The sequence below is a fragment of the Equus asinus genome, chromosome 16 (assembly GCF_041296235.1).
Source record: "Equus asinus isolate D_3611 breed Donkey chromosome 16, EquAss-T2T_v2, whole genome shotgun sequence".
In the NCBI taxonomy this organism is placed as follows: Eukaryota; Metazoa; Chordata; class Mammalia; order Perissodactyla; family Equidae; genus Equus; species Equus asinus.
This window is the reverse complement of record NC_091805.1, coordinates 47,354,745-47,371,483: the sequence shown is the minus strand read 5'-3', so window position 1 is coordinate 47,371,483 and position 16,739 is coordinate 47,354,745. Positions and strand designations below refer to the sequence as shown.

General features: G+C 48.2%; 1 protein-coding gene across 3 annotated transcripts in view; it reads right to left on the bottom strand.

The window, feature by feature from the left end:
* Positions 1-16,739, bottom strand: part of VANGL1 (VANGL planar cell polarity protein 1) — a 48,369-nt gene that overhangs the window by 7,303 nt on the left and 24,327 nt on the right. For 2 of the 3 annotated variants that reach the window (XM_044749013.2, XM_070487128.1), the window contains exons 5-6: positions 1,623-1,756; positions 63-195 (exon numbers count right to left, since the gene is read on the bottom strand). In XM_044749013.2, the coding sequence (XP_044604948.1) occupies positions 63-195; positions 1,623-1,756 (267 nt within the window). Of the gene's footprint in view, positions 1-62; positions 196-1,622; positions 1,757-13,148; positions 13,278-16,739 lie in introns of all 3 variants that reach the window. The other variant, XM_044749011.2, reaches the window with a different exon arrangement.

Sequence of the window (16,739 nt, the reverse complement as noted above, 5' to 3'; positions counted from 1 at the left end):
TCATTCTCATGGTGAAAAAAGTGTCTACTACAAGAGGGTGTTGGAGCCAGGGGGCCATATACCTTGCTCTCCGCTTCTTCACCCGCCGTTCATGTTCCGCCTCTTCATAATACAACTCGTTGTGGCTGGAGTCCCTGCGCCGAGCGGCCGCGGCGATCATCGCCCGGGACTGACCAGTGGCGTTGCTACTGGGGCCTTTTGGGAAAAGACAGAGGAGGAAGAAGAGTTTTAATGCCATGGGGTTGTGAAACAGAGCAGGAAACTAGGACCACAGGCTGTCAGTACTGTCCATCCTGTGAAGCACATACAGAAATCTCCAAAGTAACTTCCCAGGGGGTGAACAGTAACCTGCTCTGCATTCGATACGCTCACAAGAGGAAGGAAATCGCCCTAAACCCGAATTTGATCAGTGGAAATGGATAAAGAACCCAGAAGGAGACGAAGAATGCTCAATAATTAAAATGTTGGCCAAAAATAGTACACAGAGTGTGCTCAAGATTCTACTTACCATCTGTTACAGAAAGTTTCAGTTTGGCCATAAGGGCAGCTGCTATATCACATTTCACCCAGAAGACAATGAGAGGGATGGGGAGGACAGGACAGAGGAGAAAGAAAGTCAAAGGCACATGGAGACATCGACCACACAGGAAAACAGGCCATGCTGGAACGTCATGGTAGCCACAACTTCTACAGAAAATACCAAGGCTTGGGGACTTGCAAAATGGCCCATTTATTAATACAGACTTAGAACTCCTGGTCTTATTCCCCTAACCACTTAACTTTTCAGAAAGTCAAGGCAGATCACATGCTTTCTTATGTATCACCTACTTGGCTAATGACTTGATTTTGCTAGTGGGAATTTTTGCTAAGTTTCAGATCACAGGTGAAATTTACTAATGCTACGGGATTCATGAGAGTGTGCACATCTCATATAGCCAAAAAAAGCTGCGGGGTGAGCGGGGAGGATACTGCCACCAAAAATGACACTGTCTATAAATCACTTGACTTGCTAACAACATGATCCTCTTCTAGGGTCTGTGAAGCTCTTGCACTGACCCAAGGTGCCCAGGAAGAAATGACACGGTGTCCTGTTTCTTACACTTAACCATATGATAGCCTGAAACCCAGCTCTGATGTCCCCTGCCCGGCCTCTGGCCTCCTGCCACCCACTCAACTCCAGCTCTTAGCCAGGATTGAGAAATGCCTGTAAGTATCTCACCAGATGTCTGAACTACGGAGAGTTACAGTCTTAATGGGTTTGGGTAGCTGAGTCTTTGGGTAATTTATCCAAATTTTGAAAAACAGTCCTTTCCTAATAGCTTTCAATATAAGATGTTCCCAGCAGGAGGCAGGAAACACACATCACTATTATTTTCAATCATAAAATCCCAAAATGAATGAACCTCCCACATACGCAGACTATAAATCAACATGCCTCTGAAAATATGTTTGCCTGCAAAAAAAAAAAGAAAAGGAGAAAGAAATTGTTCTGAAATAAGAATGTAATATAAAGACAAACACTGAGAGGAGGTTGAACCAAATGGACCATAAAGTTTAAGCTAAACAGCTGCCCGAACTGTGCTCCTACAGCCCAGAGACAGTGTCTCAAGGCACGTACGTACCATCTACGTTGTACACTTTCAGCCCCGCCATGTGCTTGGCTGCTCGGAACTTGGAGGCTGTTAGGAGGTTGGGGTTATAGATGGTGAAATCTTTATAGTAATTTTCCAGAACCACCAATGCCGCTCGCTGGATACTGAAAAAAGAGGGCAAAATTAATGCAAAGCTTTTTCACTGAATAAGCAGGTCCTTAGGGATAAAAGTCCTCCTTTGGTAGCAGGCAAAATAACAAAACGCTGAGGACAACGTCACACAGAAGGCTACTGGCTTCAGCACACCTTCTGTCTCCAGGATGAGAATTTAAAATGAAACTGAGACCCGCCATCAAGGGGCTTCTGTGCCCTCTCCCAGCCACATCCCATCTAGCCAATAGTTGAGAAAGGAGAAAGTTATAACTTAGATTTATTCAGGTTACACAAAAGTTTCCTATTTAATCCAGTTTACAAAAGAGGAAACTGAGGACCCAAAAAAGGTCAAGAGACCTACAGACGGCGGCAGAGCTAAGGAGAGAAGAAGGAGGTGTAGATTCAAGTTCTCAGGTCCTGGGCCAGAGTTCCCCTCCACCTCAGTGCCCTGGTGTGAGCAATGCTGGTTTCAGGTTTTTCTATAGATCAGAACTACAGCCGCACAGGCAGAGGACCCGTGAAAGGAGCCGGCCGCAGACAGTTAACCCAGATCCTCCTCTTCGTTCTATCCCAGCGACCCCAGGCCAGCTAGCACTCCCTCTGTCAGAGGAAGCAAGCCGCTTTCCCTGGAGCCCATGAGCCTCAGCTGAGATTTCCATCTTTCTTGGTCTACCGGCATCCTGCCCCTTGGACTGTTGTCTCTGGCCCTCAGGAGGGGTGTACAAAGGGGCTCTCCCCGCCCTGATGTCCTGTGATCTTAACCTATCACTTGCTCGGCCCCTCAGAATATAGCATAGCAGAGAAGAGGTAACGCCAACAGGCAGGAGGCTGGATGAGGGAGGGGCCCACACTTGGGAGTGGCAGCAGCAGGACACACTCTTGGTCACAGATGCAAGACACCACTTCAAGGAGTGACTTGTAACAATACAGCACAGGTTTTCACATACCATCTCATTTGACCTCCATTATCATTCAAGGTAAGAAAATTGAGGTTCAAAAATCTATGACCTACACAACAGCATGTACCTACAAAACAGGAGAGATGGACTCTGATATGGATTTGCAAACCTCCAATTTGTGCTCTTTCCCCGTGATGTGTGGCCTCTGTGGGACAGTGTATATATGCGCTGACACCAACCACCAGTGTGCTAAACTCCACAAATTTATTTTTATCTTGCCCTTTATATTTTCTTTCTTAATCCCCTGCTAAGTAGATAAGCTTACAGGGATTATTTACAACAGCCTGGGCACCAGGACAGGGCTGCCCTCGATTCCTGGATGACCATACTGTGTTTCACAGCTCCCTGGGTGGCTAAGGGATCTTGACTGCACACCAAGACAAAGCAGCCCCTACCTATCAACTGGACGCTTTGTCAACCTACCCCTCAGCTCCCCTTGGGGCTCTCCCCTCGGAGTCTAACATGAAATCCAAAAATGATCCAGAAGAAGTAAGTTAACCTCCATGAGAGCAGAGCCATGGCAAAGCTTTCTTACTTATAGCCCAACAGCGTCTCCATGAGTGGTCTGCTTTCAGTCGGTGCTTGGTATCAACTTAGATATGGACACTCACGCGAGGCTGGGGAAATCGGACGAGGCCAACCTTGCATGATGGAAGAATAAGATTCCTAAGAGTAAATCCATATTTTGAAAGCCCTAGTCATTCAGTTTCTAGAAAGTTGCTCACTCCTCACTTTCCTATTTAAGCACCACGTCTGCCAAGCCCTGGGAATGCAGACAAGACGGAAGGAGCTGCTTCTTAGCCCGGCACACGTAGAACAGGATCCCTGTGACAACAAACTGGAACGAATACACAGGGTTGAGCAAGCAGAAGAGCAAGGAGAAGAGCTCTGACTGCCCGGGGCTTGGGCGGGTGCAACAGCAGCCCCTGAGGAAGGGGAGTGGTCTCTGAGTGGAGGTCTGTGTGGCAGAGAGCTTCGTGAAGAAGTCCTCTCTGCTCAGCTGAGCCTTGCCCGGTGGGTCTCCAGTCAGCACAGCACAGCCCAGCTCCTCCTGGCCCCTCTGTCCCTGGGATTCTTCAAAGCAGGGCAGGCGCTTGTTCTCCACTCCATCAGAGGTCCACCCCAGTCCTCTCTCCGACAACACACACACAGACACGACAACACACACACAGACACGCCCTCTTCTGCACCTATCCCACCTGCCGCCCCCGGGCACCACTTTTCCATAGTCTCTGGGCTTTGTGAGACAAGGAGCCCCTCCCACAGAAACAAGTCTCAGTTCATGCAAACAGACATGCTGGGGTGCAACTATTTCATGCCACAGTCCTATACTGACATGGAAACATCTCTAGGCTCCTGGATCCCAGCAGGAAACTCTTTCCCTGATCAAAATTTAAAAATTAAAAGGCAACTCAGAGGTTATTCTCAGTCTCATCTTCAAAGCAAGGCCTCTTGTGGTTGTTGGCTTTGGCTTTGCTGTTCAGCCAGGCCGCAAGGAGGAGCCCAGGGACTCACAGTAACTCAGACGGGACCTGCGAGGCGGGTGGGGGAACTGGATGGGAGCCTGGTGACCCTATTTCTCAATCCTCCACACCGAAACCACAGAGAGCGCACTGTGCTGCCCTGGGGAGGGGTGTCTGCCCATGCCCAGCTCCAGCAGGGTCCCTGTGCCAGGGCGTGCACTGCACACCCCGCTACCTTCCAGCATGGGCCTAAGCAGCGGCTCCGCACTGGGGCCAGTCCAGCCTGCTGCACAGCCTGCCTCCCACCAAAGCCCCGCAGCTTGGGGAGTGCTCGGGAGTGGGTGGGTGACACTGGACAGGAGCCGCTGACATTATGATAGTGGGTCTCACAGTCCTTCCAAAGCTCCAGAAAATTCGCTGAGAAAAACTGAACAAAGGGGAAAGTTCAGGTGGCGTTCTCTTCCTCCAGCACCATCATCTCAACAGAGGCACCAGAATGCGCCAGAACCACCGTGGACCTGGCCAGCCTCCCAGGCCGACAAGCTGACTGGGAGCTGAAGGACTCTCAGGGGAAGTTTAGAAACGCCTCTGAGAGTGGTGCACGCCCTCGCCTACAGAAAACCGACCGTGCAACACTTGACACATCTAGCAATGCTGGGGCGTGAGAAGTTCCACATAACCGAAAAGAACACACAACCGAAGCCCCCAAATTTAAAAAGAGATTTGGATTGAAATCCAAGATGCCTTTCTTTACCTTTTTTAAGAGAGTAAGCTATGTAATATATAATTTAATTCCTGTGGGTGACTCAGGATGATTATCACATGCATTAATTATGAGCTACGCCATGTACCCAACACAGTGGAGACGTCAGACCCCACAGGAGGCAGAGGTCACGTGTCCGCATGCCCCACGCTGCAGCGCAGGCGGAGCACTGAAGGCTGTTTCTTCCCACCTTCCCTATATTCTCCCTTACTACTGGCTATCAAAGTCATTCCTTGATGCTGTCAACCTACCTGCCTCTGGCAATCATCTTTCTGTCTCAAACACCCTCAACCTGGGTATAAACAGAGAAAAGGAGCTTTGAGGACCAAGTGAGGAGCTCTGCTCCAGGTAAGTGATACCTGCTGTGGCACAGGAGTCTGATGTCTATTTCAATCCGACATCTGAGGTCTGATTCATTTCTATTCTGGCTCCCGATTAATGCTTTGGATTGGCTGAGTTTGTTAGATAAGTGACTTTAGGATAAAAATACCATACTACTAATATATCATTTGGGTTTCCAGTAAAAGAAAGGACAATTAAGCACCAACCGAGGGGACATCCTGCAGGGCACCCTGGCATTGGTCTATGTCCTGGCCCCAGAATGCCAGGATGCAGGAGTACCCTTTTCCTCAGCCCGTTGCAAGGTTCAGTTTCTTCCTGCCTCTATTGCTCGGCATCCTCCAAATATGGCATCTTACAAGGCAAAAGCAGGACCAATTTCTTTTAAGAAGGCTTTTCCAACTCTCTGGTCCCCACTGACCCATCCCTTAACTCACAGCATCAACAGCCATCACACTTGACTTGTGAGGTCTCCAAGTGTGCCAGTCTCCCTCTTCAACAGGTGTGCCTGAGAGAGTCCCGCACGCACAAGGGACACCTCGTTGGACTAGACAGTACTCATTGGCTCAACTTGCTCTTTTAGGAAACTCTAGAGTTCCCACAGGTATAGGATCAGTCCTGAGTACACATTTCCTAAAACCATGGTGTTTCAGAGGCAAAAAGAGCCTCAGAGATGAACAAAAGCAAACCCTTACACTAGTCCCAGTCTCCCGACCAGATCATCTCTGGGGAAGGAGGGAGGCAAGAAAAACCAAGTTGGTGAGAAACCCGCCATCTCTTTTGTATCATTGTCATATTCAGAGATGATAGGCAGGAACCTGACCAAACAATCCTTCTGCAGAAACCCTATGTCACAGGCAGGTGAGGCCTGATGACAGACTGTGGACATGGCGCCACCAAAAACTCATGGCAAGGAGCACTCTCCCAAGGTGAACACTCTGAGCTCAGTTAATAACGCATCCAATACGCCCTCCCAGGTCACTAACCAGGGAAACACCCTTTCATAGCCCATGTGCATTTGTGGAAAACAGCATGGGGATACACACAGCTCTAAGAGAAATTCACTTGAGACCTACACATAGAAACACAAATACAGGAATCCCAGAATGCATACGAAAAGACAACATGGATGATGGAATACTCAAGGTCAGAAAAGGCTGATGCTGTTACCAACGGGAAGGTAACCCCCTTAACTCTGCTTGGTGGCTGCTGGTCTAAACTTGAACTCATGGAAAAGACTGGGCAGCAACGGATCAGCACAAATGTCTGTGGGACTTCAACAGCCACATTTAAATTTGAAATTTACGGTCAATCATGTTGCCTTACTGGCCTAGTTTCTTTTCAGGACAAAGAGGGTGGAATGTGAAATGCTGTGGCCTTTTGTGTCTAATCAACCACAAAAACACTTCCAGTGTCGTTGACAACTGTTATACAACTGCCATGGCAACGGAAAAGAGGGGCTCGCCTTGTGCTGCATTTCTTAAACAGACTTGGAGAGAAGTGCCTCCAAACACAGTTCAAATTTTAGTTCACAAAAATCTGAAAGACTTATTTTTGAAAGTTAAATTCTGAAAAACAAAAGCAAAACCAAATTATCGTCCTGCATATTTGTGCCTCCCGCATGCTCTGTGCACATCTGCTGTGGGGGAAAGGTTGCATAGTGCAGTGGGGCAGGCTTTGGTCCCAGGCAACACGACTCTTGGCTCTTTCACTTATTCCTCAGCCTTGAACAAATTAACTCATTTCTCCAAACCTCAGGTTCTTCATCTGTAGGATGGGAATAACAACAAAGAAAAGCCTGCTATAACATAAGTGGGCTCCAAAATACTCAACTGTATAAAATGTTTACTGAAAGGTTAATGAAATAACGAGGGCAAGGCTGATGTAGGTAGTTAGTCAGAAATTCTAGGGGGCCGGCCCCGTGGCCGAGTGGTTAAGTTCACACGCTCTACTTTGGTGGCCCAGGGTTTCACCAGTTTGGATCCTGGGCGCGGACATGGCACCACTTATCAAGCCGTGCTGAGGTGGCATCCCACATGCCACAACTATAAGGATTCACATGTAAAAATATACAACTATGTACCAGGGGGGCTTTGGGGAGAAAAAGGAAAAATAAAAATATCTTTAAAAAGAAAGAAATTCTAGCAACAGACTGTGATATCTAAATATACCAGGTCTGGCTGACGTCTGGTGTCACCTGTGGCCGTTATCTCTTGAGCTTAAATATCAATGGGGCAATTCCAAATTTTATGGCTTTCCAAGACTTCAAAGTCAATTGGCATTTAGGCCAGGAAAAATACTGGAGACTCAGGAGTCCACCCTCCACCTTCCTGCTTCCCAAGGAGGAGCTCCTTGCCTGGTTTGGGTTGGTTTTAAAGATTAAATGTTCCAATGCAAATGGCTCATAAATGGCAGCACCGTGAGCTTCCACGTCCATGTAGGTTGGGGAGGTCAATCTGTCGTCTTCGTGTGCCTGCACTGCCCTGCCCACCAAGGGCCCACCACAAGGGTGCTACCACAGGATACGTGCCTGGACGGCTCCCGTCTGCACAGTTTTCCGTAAGGACTTAGACCATAAATTTATGCTACTCTCTGTTTTTCTGCAGTATTTCCTGCCAGCTCTCAGCCTCCTGAAAATCAAGCCCAGCTACAACAGGGAGGCACCCATGGTACATGAAGTAGAAAATGCACTGGGCTGAGTCAGAAGGCCTGGATTCCAGATCTGATCCTGCTACTCCATAACCCTGTATAAGTCATTTCCCATTTCTTGGCCTATTTCTTGGCCCATGATGGAGAGATAACACCAACTAATGCATGTGGTTGTTGAGAAGAGCAAATGAAATAACTCCAGTGAGAGCATTTATAAACTATAAAGCAAATATCAAACATTATCATATTACTAATGAGTATGAGCATTTTGCAGTAAGGGATGGGTTGGTTGGTGGCTAGACTAGTCATACGATCTAAAAAGGGCACAAAACCATGACCCAACTTCCATTTACACTGAATCACAAAATTTTACTCTTCACAAAATTCAGAAAATCTTACTGTTCACCCAAGCAGAGACAGAAGAATCAAAGAAATGAGAGTCTATCTCATCTGAACTCCCAATCCTCGCACCAACTCTTTTTATAACACTGCAGACACCATCCAGCCTCTGCTTGAAAATTCACTCTCGCTTAGTACTGAAATGACCTTTCTTTACATTCTACCCATTGGTCCACTCACCACTTCCTCCTGGACCCAAGCCCCTCCTTCTTGCGAAAGCCCACCAAGTACTTGAAGGAAACAACTGTGGTCATAAACCTCCTCCCTTCCAACTCTCTTACTTTGTAGATAAGGGCGCTGAGGCCTAGAAAAGCATCTGTGCATATGCACATGCACACACACAGTTGTCTATTTCCTATTCATTCATTTTTCCATGGATTTGCTTGTGGCTTCTGCAATTAAATACATGCTGTTAAAACCAGAACTATTAAGGCCTTACAGCTTATCCAGTCTGAGGCCCTCACACTTTATAGGCCTTAACTGCTCCCAGAGCAGGGAGAAAGGCCCTCCCTGACAGGGCCAGGCGGGGAAGCCTCATTCAGGTTTTAGCCACCTCTTTTCAAATATTAATTTGCTCTCTTTAGCTCTGTCAATAAAAACAGCTTTCTTCACGCGTGAAAATGTGAAAGTTTTTCTTACATGCTAATGTCCTATGTAAATGTCAGGCACCATTATTCTGATTACCGAGGCATGTGCTGACAGGAAAGCACTAAAGAGACGGCGTTCCAGTCACAGAGAACAATCTGCAAAGGCCTCCTCTCAGGGTAACTACTGTTTGTCCCACGAGCCAACTAAGGATGCCGACATTTAGAAAAACCCTAATAACCAGCCTCCAGAACTCCATTCACAGGCAAAGATGAACTACGAGCACCTGCTAAATCCCAAGTTCTGGGACATGACGCGAGCAGCACCTCAAGGGACTTAGGCTGCCATCGGTGGTGACAACCACGCGAACAGCTAAGTTTTATCAAGTGACTCAGGGGCTGTGAGAGAACACGTGACTGAGGGTGGGGGTGGGGGGTTTCAGGTGAAGATCCACAGAGCAGGCAAAGCTGAGTTTTTGAGTTAAGCCTTAAAAGATGAATGGTGGTCACACCATGTGGACAATGGACTGCAGAGCTAATTCCAGGCAGAGCACGCAGCGCAGGTAGAAACAGGCTGGTGTTAAACGATCTTCCCAGATGTCTACCATAAGAGCAACAGTGTCAGTGTGAAACAGCTTGCAGAAACCGGTTGCAGTGGGTTAAACAGTGCCTCCCAAAACCCACGTCTACCCAGAACCTTAGAATGTGACCTTACAGAGTCTTTGCAGATGTAATTACAATAGATTAAGATAAGGTCATACTGGTTTCTTCACAAGAAGAAAAGTGGACACAGAGAGACACACAGAGAAGAACACCACATGACGAAGGGGCAGAGATGGGAGGGATGCAGCTGCAAGCCAAGGATTGTGGGCAAGCACCAGAAGCTAGGAAGAGAAGGAAGGATTTTTCCCTGGAACCTTCAGAGGGAGCATGGCCCTGCCGACACCTAGATTTCAGACTACTAGCCTCCAAAACTGGAAGAGAAAACTCTTTTAAGGCACCTAGTTTGTGGTCTTTTGCTATAGCAGCCTTAGGAAACGAATACATTTGTATTCAGAGCAAGAAGGATGGTGGCAGGTAAAGGGCTAGTCCGGGCTAGATGAACAGCAAAGACGAGAGAGGGTGAGGGGAGAGGGCAAATGAGGGTGAGGAGGCAGAGTGTGCGGCAGAAAGGGAGTGTGTGGGTCGCAGAGAGCTGAGCTGCCAGTGAAGACCCAAAGGACAGCCAATAGTGAATGTCGCCTGGGGACCAAGGCCGCCCTGTCTCCTACTCTTCAAGGCATGCCTGCTCCGGTGGCTGCATTTTAGGCCTGAATCTAGGGTCTGTGAGAAAACTCTGAAATGCAGAACTGGAAATAAAGCTGATTCAGCTTTTTGTGAAAATTCCCAACCTGGGAGAGGTGGCTGACAGCCTCAGTTTTGTCTGACTGACTTCTCCCCAGAAGAGTTGACAAGACTCCAAGCTGGACGTGCCAGTTTCACCGCTCCCTGGACTTGGAGATAAAGTGACTTCAGTCTGACAAAGAGTCAGGACCATTTGTTGCAATATTCATGTGAGTCCAAGAGATGCAAATATAATTAGCCCCTGAATGTCGTCGTCCCCACCCCCGCTGAGAACTGGGCCCACGAGTGTTTATATCTCCTGGCCCTCCTGCCTTTTAATTAAAATGTTTGTCTTACAGCTGCATTTGGGGACCCAGCTTACACAGGTCTCACACAGATAACAGGCAATGATCACCTTGGAACTTGAGGACAGGGAGGGGGAAAAACTGGAATCAGCTTGTGCTTATTAACACAGGTCTGGGTTAGACCGCAGAAAGATCCTGGAGGAAGGCTGGATTTTCTGGAACTTTGTCACAATAGAGCAGGAGGGACACACATTGCTGCTTGAGGTCTTGAGATGTGAGGCAGACTGCCCATCCTGAGAGAGGCACAGATCCGTGCTGCTTTCCTGCTGCCGAGCCTGTGGAGGCCCTTCTCCTGGCTATGTGGATTCCCGGGTGACCCCGGCCTGCTGGCTCCTCAGCGACCTGGAAGCTCCAGTGGTCAAGATCTTTGAATCAATATTCACGAGCTGGAAAGTGTCCCTGGCCTAGGCGTTGAATACTGGGCCGTAGACAAGCCTTGCAGGGTATCCCCATTGAAAGACGGCAAACTGCCACTGGAAGCAGGGACATCTACCCTGCTCGCTTGAAGGAGGGAGAAGTAGCAGGGTTTGGTCATCATGAACGGCCTTCAGAGTGAGGGCTCAGGGAGCACCCAGAGCACTTCTCCACACCCTCCGCTATCCTCACTGGAAGTCTCTGATGATAAAGTATCATTCTGGAAGATGCCCTCTCTAATAGCACAAGTAACACCCCACCGAGAGTGTGCCCAGAGGAGACTGCTCCGTCAACACTGGGAAGAGGCTGTGAGGACTACATGCAAATGCCTGGTTCTTCTGGTCTCAGGAACTAAACAACAAAAAGCCGTCATACATGTCATCCTTCTTGGCTGTAATGTCAAGACCTACCGGGCGGTTCTGAGTGTGGTGAGAGCCCTGATAGGACAGACTCCCTCTGAGCGGATGATCCAGTCACGGCTGGCTGTCCGTCGGGCTTCCTTTCCCACAGCAGAGACATGCTGGCAGGCCTCTCACACTAGGGGACCTATGAAACATGCTCTCCCTCAAGTGACAGTTTGGCTATTGTCACAGTCGGCAGATAGAGCTCACAGCCCTGCTTCCCAGCCAGGCACAGACCCTACCATACTGCCACCTCCCTGTACCGTCCAACCTGGGCGCACCTGCCCTGCCTGGGATGGGAATTCAGCTTTCAACACTTTAAATTACTGTGCTGACTCACACCAGATAAACATCAAAGACGACGCCCGCTTAGGGTTCTCTAAGAAGGAGATTTAGATCCAGACTAAGAGCACCTCGGGACCCTCCCAGGATGCTCACCTGGCCTTCTATCCCGCGTCACATTCCTCAACACAGGTGCCTCTGGCCTCGGGAAGAACTACAGGAGCACACACTGAAAAGTCTGGAGACTGAGAGTGACCGGCCTGGCCAACCGGACCTCTGCTCGCAGACTGAGCCAGGCCAGACACAGGCAGAGCCGGGCAGTGGCTTGGCAGGGCAGGGAAAGCAGGCCCCTGTCCATTTGCCTTCTTGAGTGTTAGCACCTTACGTGCACAACACCAAATCACACCCATCAATCTGTGGGTGAGTGAGTAGAACGCCAGGCCCTGCCTGCAGTGTGAGTCCTCAGCAGCACGGCTGGGGCCCTGCAGGAAGCCCATCGAAACCAGCTTTATGTCCATCCACGGGCTCCTTCCCACTCAGCAGCCGCGCCTGTGAGGGGTGACTCCTCTGGGCCTCGGAGCGAGGCTTGTGGGCACACGCCAGGCAAGGGAAGCCTTCCCAGCTGTGGCTGCTGCCAGCCGGCAGCTGTGCAAACACAGGGCTGCAGCGTCCCGCACCTTACACTCTCATTAAAGCCACTTTTGACAGGCCCCACTGGGCCAAACCACAAACGGCAGCTCCGAGCCCACCTTCGAAATTTCCCCACAGCAAAGCCGAGTCTGAGCGAAAACCTTCACACTCCACGTTTTAGCTCTTATTCACTTCTGTCCTTTGCTTTTTTAGGGAGTGGGGCTGAAGACTGGCAAATATCTTTACTGAAAAGCAGTTGAACAAAACGTACATTTCTAAAAATGAAATTGTGCACGAAACCATGATCATAAATAACGCGAACCAAAACCTCTGGTGGTCATTTAAAATCACCCCCCAACTTCACAGCCGAGGGCGCGGGGCCCTCCTGAGACGGTTGGTGTTTAGTCTTGAATGTGAGAGGGAGGGGCCACAGCCCGGGGTGACAGTTGGATCTGATCAGCAGTGTAATCACCAGCTTGGACACTAGTTGACCCAGAATCACAGACATAAGATTTAAGGGGAGCTGGACACATCCTGGAATTACTGGAGTAGCCGTAACTTCCCCAAGAGACTCCCCTTTCTCACTTCTAACTAGAAAAACAAGTGCAATCGGGAGAAGCAAGGCCCCACTCAAGCTGGGAGGATGCAGGCGTGGGCTGGAGAAGGGACAATATGAGCTCTGTTTCACCAGGGACCAACTATGCTCATTGAAGCCTGTGGTTTCCTGGGGCTTTGCGGTCAAAAGTCACCAGTGTGCATAATGTTCCTGTCTTAGCTTGGGCTGCCATAACAAAATACTATAGGCTGAGAGGCATACACAACAGAAACTTACTTTCTTATCGTTCTGGAGACTAGAAGTCCAAGATCAAGGTTTGGCCGATTCGGTTTCTGGTGAGGGCTCTCTTCCTGGCTTGCAGAGGGCCGCCTTCTCACTATATCCACACATGGCCTTTCCTCAGTCCTTGTGCACAGGAGAGAGAGACAGAGAGTGCACGCAAGTTCTCTGGTGTCTCTTCTTAGAAGGACACTAATCTCATCAGATCTATGAGTTCATTACCCTTTAGAGACCCATCTCCAAATACAGCCACAGAGGGGTTTAGAGCTCCAATCTATGAATTTTGAGTGATGCAATTCAGTCCCTAAATTCCATCCTGGCTCCCCAAAATTCATAACCTTCTCATGTGCAAAATACATTGAGTCCATCCCAATAGCCCCAAAAGTCTTAACTCACTCCAGCATCAACTCTAAGTCTCAAGCCCAAAGTCTCACCTAAATATCATCTAAATCAGATAAAGGTGAGACTCAAGGTGCAATTCCTCTCTAGCTGTGAATATGTGAAAAGAGACAACTGATGTACTTCCAAAAGGCCATGGTGGATCAGGCGTAGAAGAGACATTTCCATTCCAAAAGGGAGAAATTGGAAAGAAGAAAAAGGTGATGGGTCCCAAGCAAGTCCAAAACCTAGCAAGGCAAATTCCATTAGATCTTGACGCTTAAGAATAATCCTCTTTGGTTCAACGCATTGGCCTCAAGGCCCACTGGGGTGGCAGCATCATCTCCCTAGGGCTCTGCAGGGTGGCCCTGCTCAAGCAGCTCTCTGCAGTGGCCACCTGCCCACTGAAACAGAGGTAGAGGGCATCCTCTGAAACCACTGAGGAAGCAGCCTTGTCTCCTGGGCCTGTGGTGGGAGTGGCAGCCCTGAGGCTCTCTGAACCACCTTTGGAGTTGTGCTTCCCTTTTCTTGAAGGACAATGAAAATTCACAGCCTTCCTTCATTCCACCCTACCTTCTCTGCTTCCTTTAGTCTCAGCTGACAGTGTTTCTACTGGTATAATTCCATCTTTATTTCTGGCTTGTGCTGAGATGGCTGCTTAAATCCATGGTTCATACCCATACTAATCTCCTCATCAATGCTTGTTCAGCCACACCCATGGTGTTCTCTTCAGTACGTGTTTCCACGTGTTTTGCAATGTGGATAGGCTGAGAATTTTCCAAGTCTTCAAGTTTGGATTCCTTTCTGCTTAAAAATTCCTTCTTCAATTCATCTCTCTCCTCTCACCTTCTACTATAAGCAGTTAAGGAGGACCCAAAAGGAGGACCCAAGCTGCACCTTCAATACTTTGTTTAGAAATCTCCTCAGCTAAATATCCAATTTCAGCACTTGTAAGTTCTACCTTCCCCCAAACACTAGAAGATGAACCCAATTCAGCCAAGTTCTTTGTCACTTTATAAAAGGATCACCTTTTCTCCATTGTCAAATAACACATTCCTCATTTCCACCTATAAATTTTGGGGGGAACACATTCAGTCCAAACAGTTCAACACGACAGTGCTACAATCATGCATAGTCATACACTTCCACTGTTCGAAAGGCAATCCCAGAATCATTTCTTCTAAACCACAGGTGGTTCTGTGATCAATAACCAGACCTTTGATAAAAACGTCCATGGTCAACGCCAATTTATAAGATACTCTAAGTCTCAGCGAATGAAGCATGCTTAGAAACCCAAATAGTTAAAGCCTGCTGGCTGAATTAAGTACAAAGGAGCTTCAGCAAAATGAATATGCTACAGAATGGGTCACTGTGAAAAGACAAGTTTCCCAGAGGGCTGGGACGAGTTCTATCTGCTTCTGTGGTCTCTCTCTCCTTGCTGATGACTATCAGCTATCACTTTTCATTGATGCTCATGTGCCTCCTTACAGCAGCTCTTCCCCCACTTGAAATTTGTTACTTCTGGACTTTTTGAGGTATAAAAATCAATAATTACATTCATTAGAACACTATGTAAAGTAAGAATAAGCATACTCTGAGAATGAGAGCCTGAAGTTGTGGGCGTCTGTGACATTGTGGACCCCAGTGAACCTGCCCTCGCAGTGTTCCCCACCTTGTGCTGTCCTCTCTCCTTAAGTCTGGGCTGGAGAATGCAGTGGAAGTAGTACTGGGCCAGCTCCCACTCTAAGCCTTAAAAGGCCTGGAAGCTTCTGCTGCTGTGTTCTTGGGAGCCCTGAGAAGAAGTCTAGCTCCCCTAACAAGGAAACTACTCTCCCAGATGAGGAGAGAACCACAAAATACAGGTAAGAGGGAGAAGCTGAGGCACCGCTAACTCACCACGCGACTACAATCACACGCAGACCCCTGGCCAGACCAGCAACAGAACCTCCCAGCTGAGCCCAGCCCACAGAACTGTGAGCAATCATCATCAAATGATACAATGCTCTTCCAAGCTACTAAGTTTTGAGGGGGTTTTATACAGCATACAGCAATAGATAAAAGAGGTCTTCTTTGGGACATGTGACATATAGAAAGTTAAAAAGATTAGACATGACAAAGGCTGATACCTACTGACTGCTGTGGTTATAAGGCCCAGGCTCTGCTTGCTGCCTGACGGAATAAAAGACCTAATAGGTACAGGAATGGCTGCAGAGTGCAAGCCAGCCACCTCTGACGAGCCTCTTCATTCCTGAAGCCATGAGTTAAATGAAACAGGAGAAGGTATACAAAAATAGCTAGCACCCAGCCTGGCACATGGTAGGCACTCAAAAAACGCTTATGAGTTCATTCATGTGTTCATAAGGCAGGGACGTGAATGCGAACACATCTATTCAGAGGCACTATAGTGAAACAGTTAAGATCATTCTGGAACCAGACAGCCCGGCCTCAAACCCTGACTCCCACAATCACAAACTGTGGTTGTAGACAATCTACTTAACTCTTCTCTGTCTGTTTCCCCATCTGAAAATGAGGATAACAGTACCTACCCTCACAGGACTGCTGTGAAGGTTAAATGAGTCATATGTTAAGAGCTCAGAAGGTGCCTGGCACCTGGGAAGGACTGGGTAATGGTTGATTGTGAAGGCTTTCATGGTGTCTGTCCTACATCTCAGACTCAGGCAGGCAATTACTGTAGCTTCTATGCTCCAACAGTCACAGTATTTACCTTTAAAGATTTCAAAACTGAGAAATTATTAATTAGAATAATTAAATATCACTTTTAGTCCCTTCTCTCTTTTCTTCTGAGTTTCTCCCCCAAATACAGTCAGATCAAAACTCACCAGTCTTTGGTGCAATCCTGGAAAAGTTAGCATTCATTGTGAGAATGGGGCCACAAAAAGTGACAAGTGAGGTGAGTGTAGAGAATTACAACTCAAATGTGCCGAGACTCCAGGATGCTGTAGGGAGCACAGGGCCTGGGGGTGTGACGCGCAGGAAGGCACTGGTTCCTCGTGGCCTTGAGCAGGTTCCTTAACCTGTGGTTCAGGGCCCTCAACCCCAAAGGGATGGCACCTGCCCCACCCAACAGGGCAGTGAGGAGGAGAAAATGAAACAGTGGAAAAGCCCTTGGCAATCCCTAAGGCAAGGGGCAAAGGTCAGGAAGTATCTTAATCTTATGGGGTCTCACTTTCAACAATAAGCTTTGCTAAA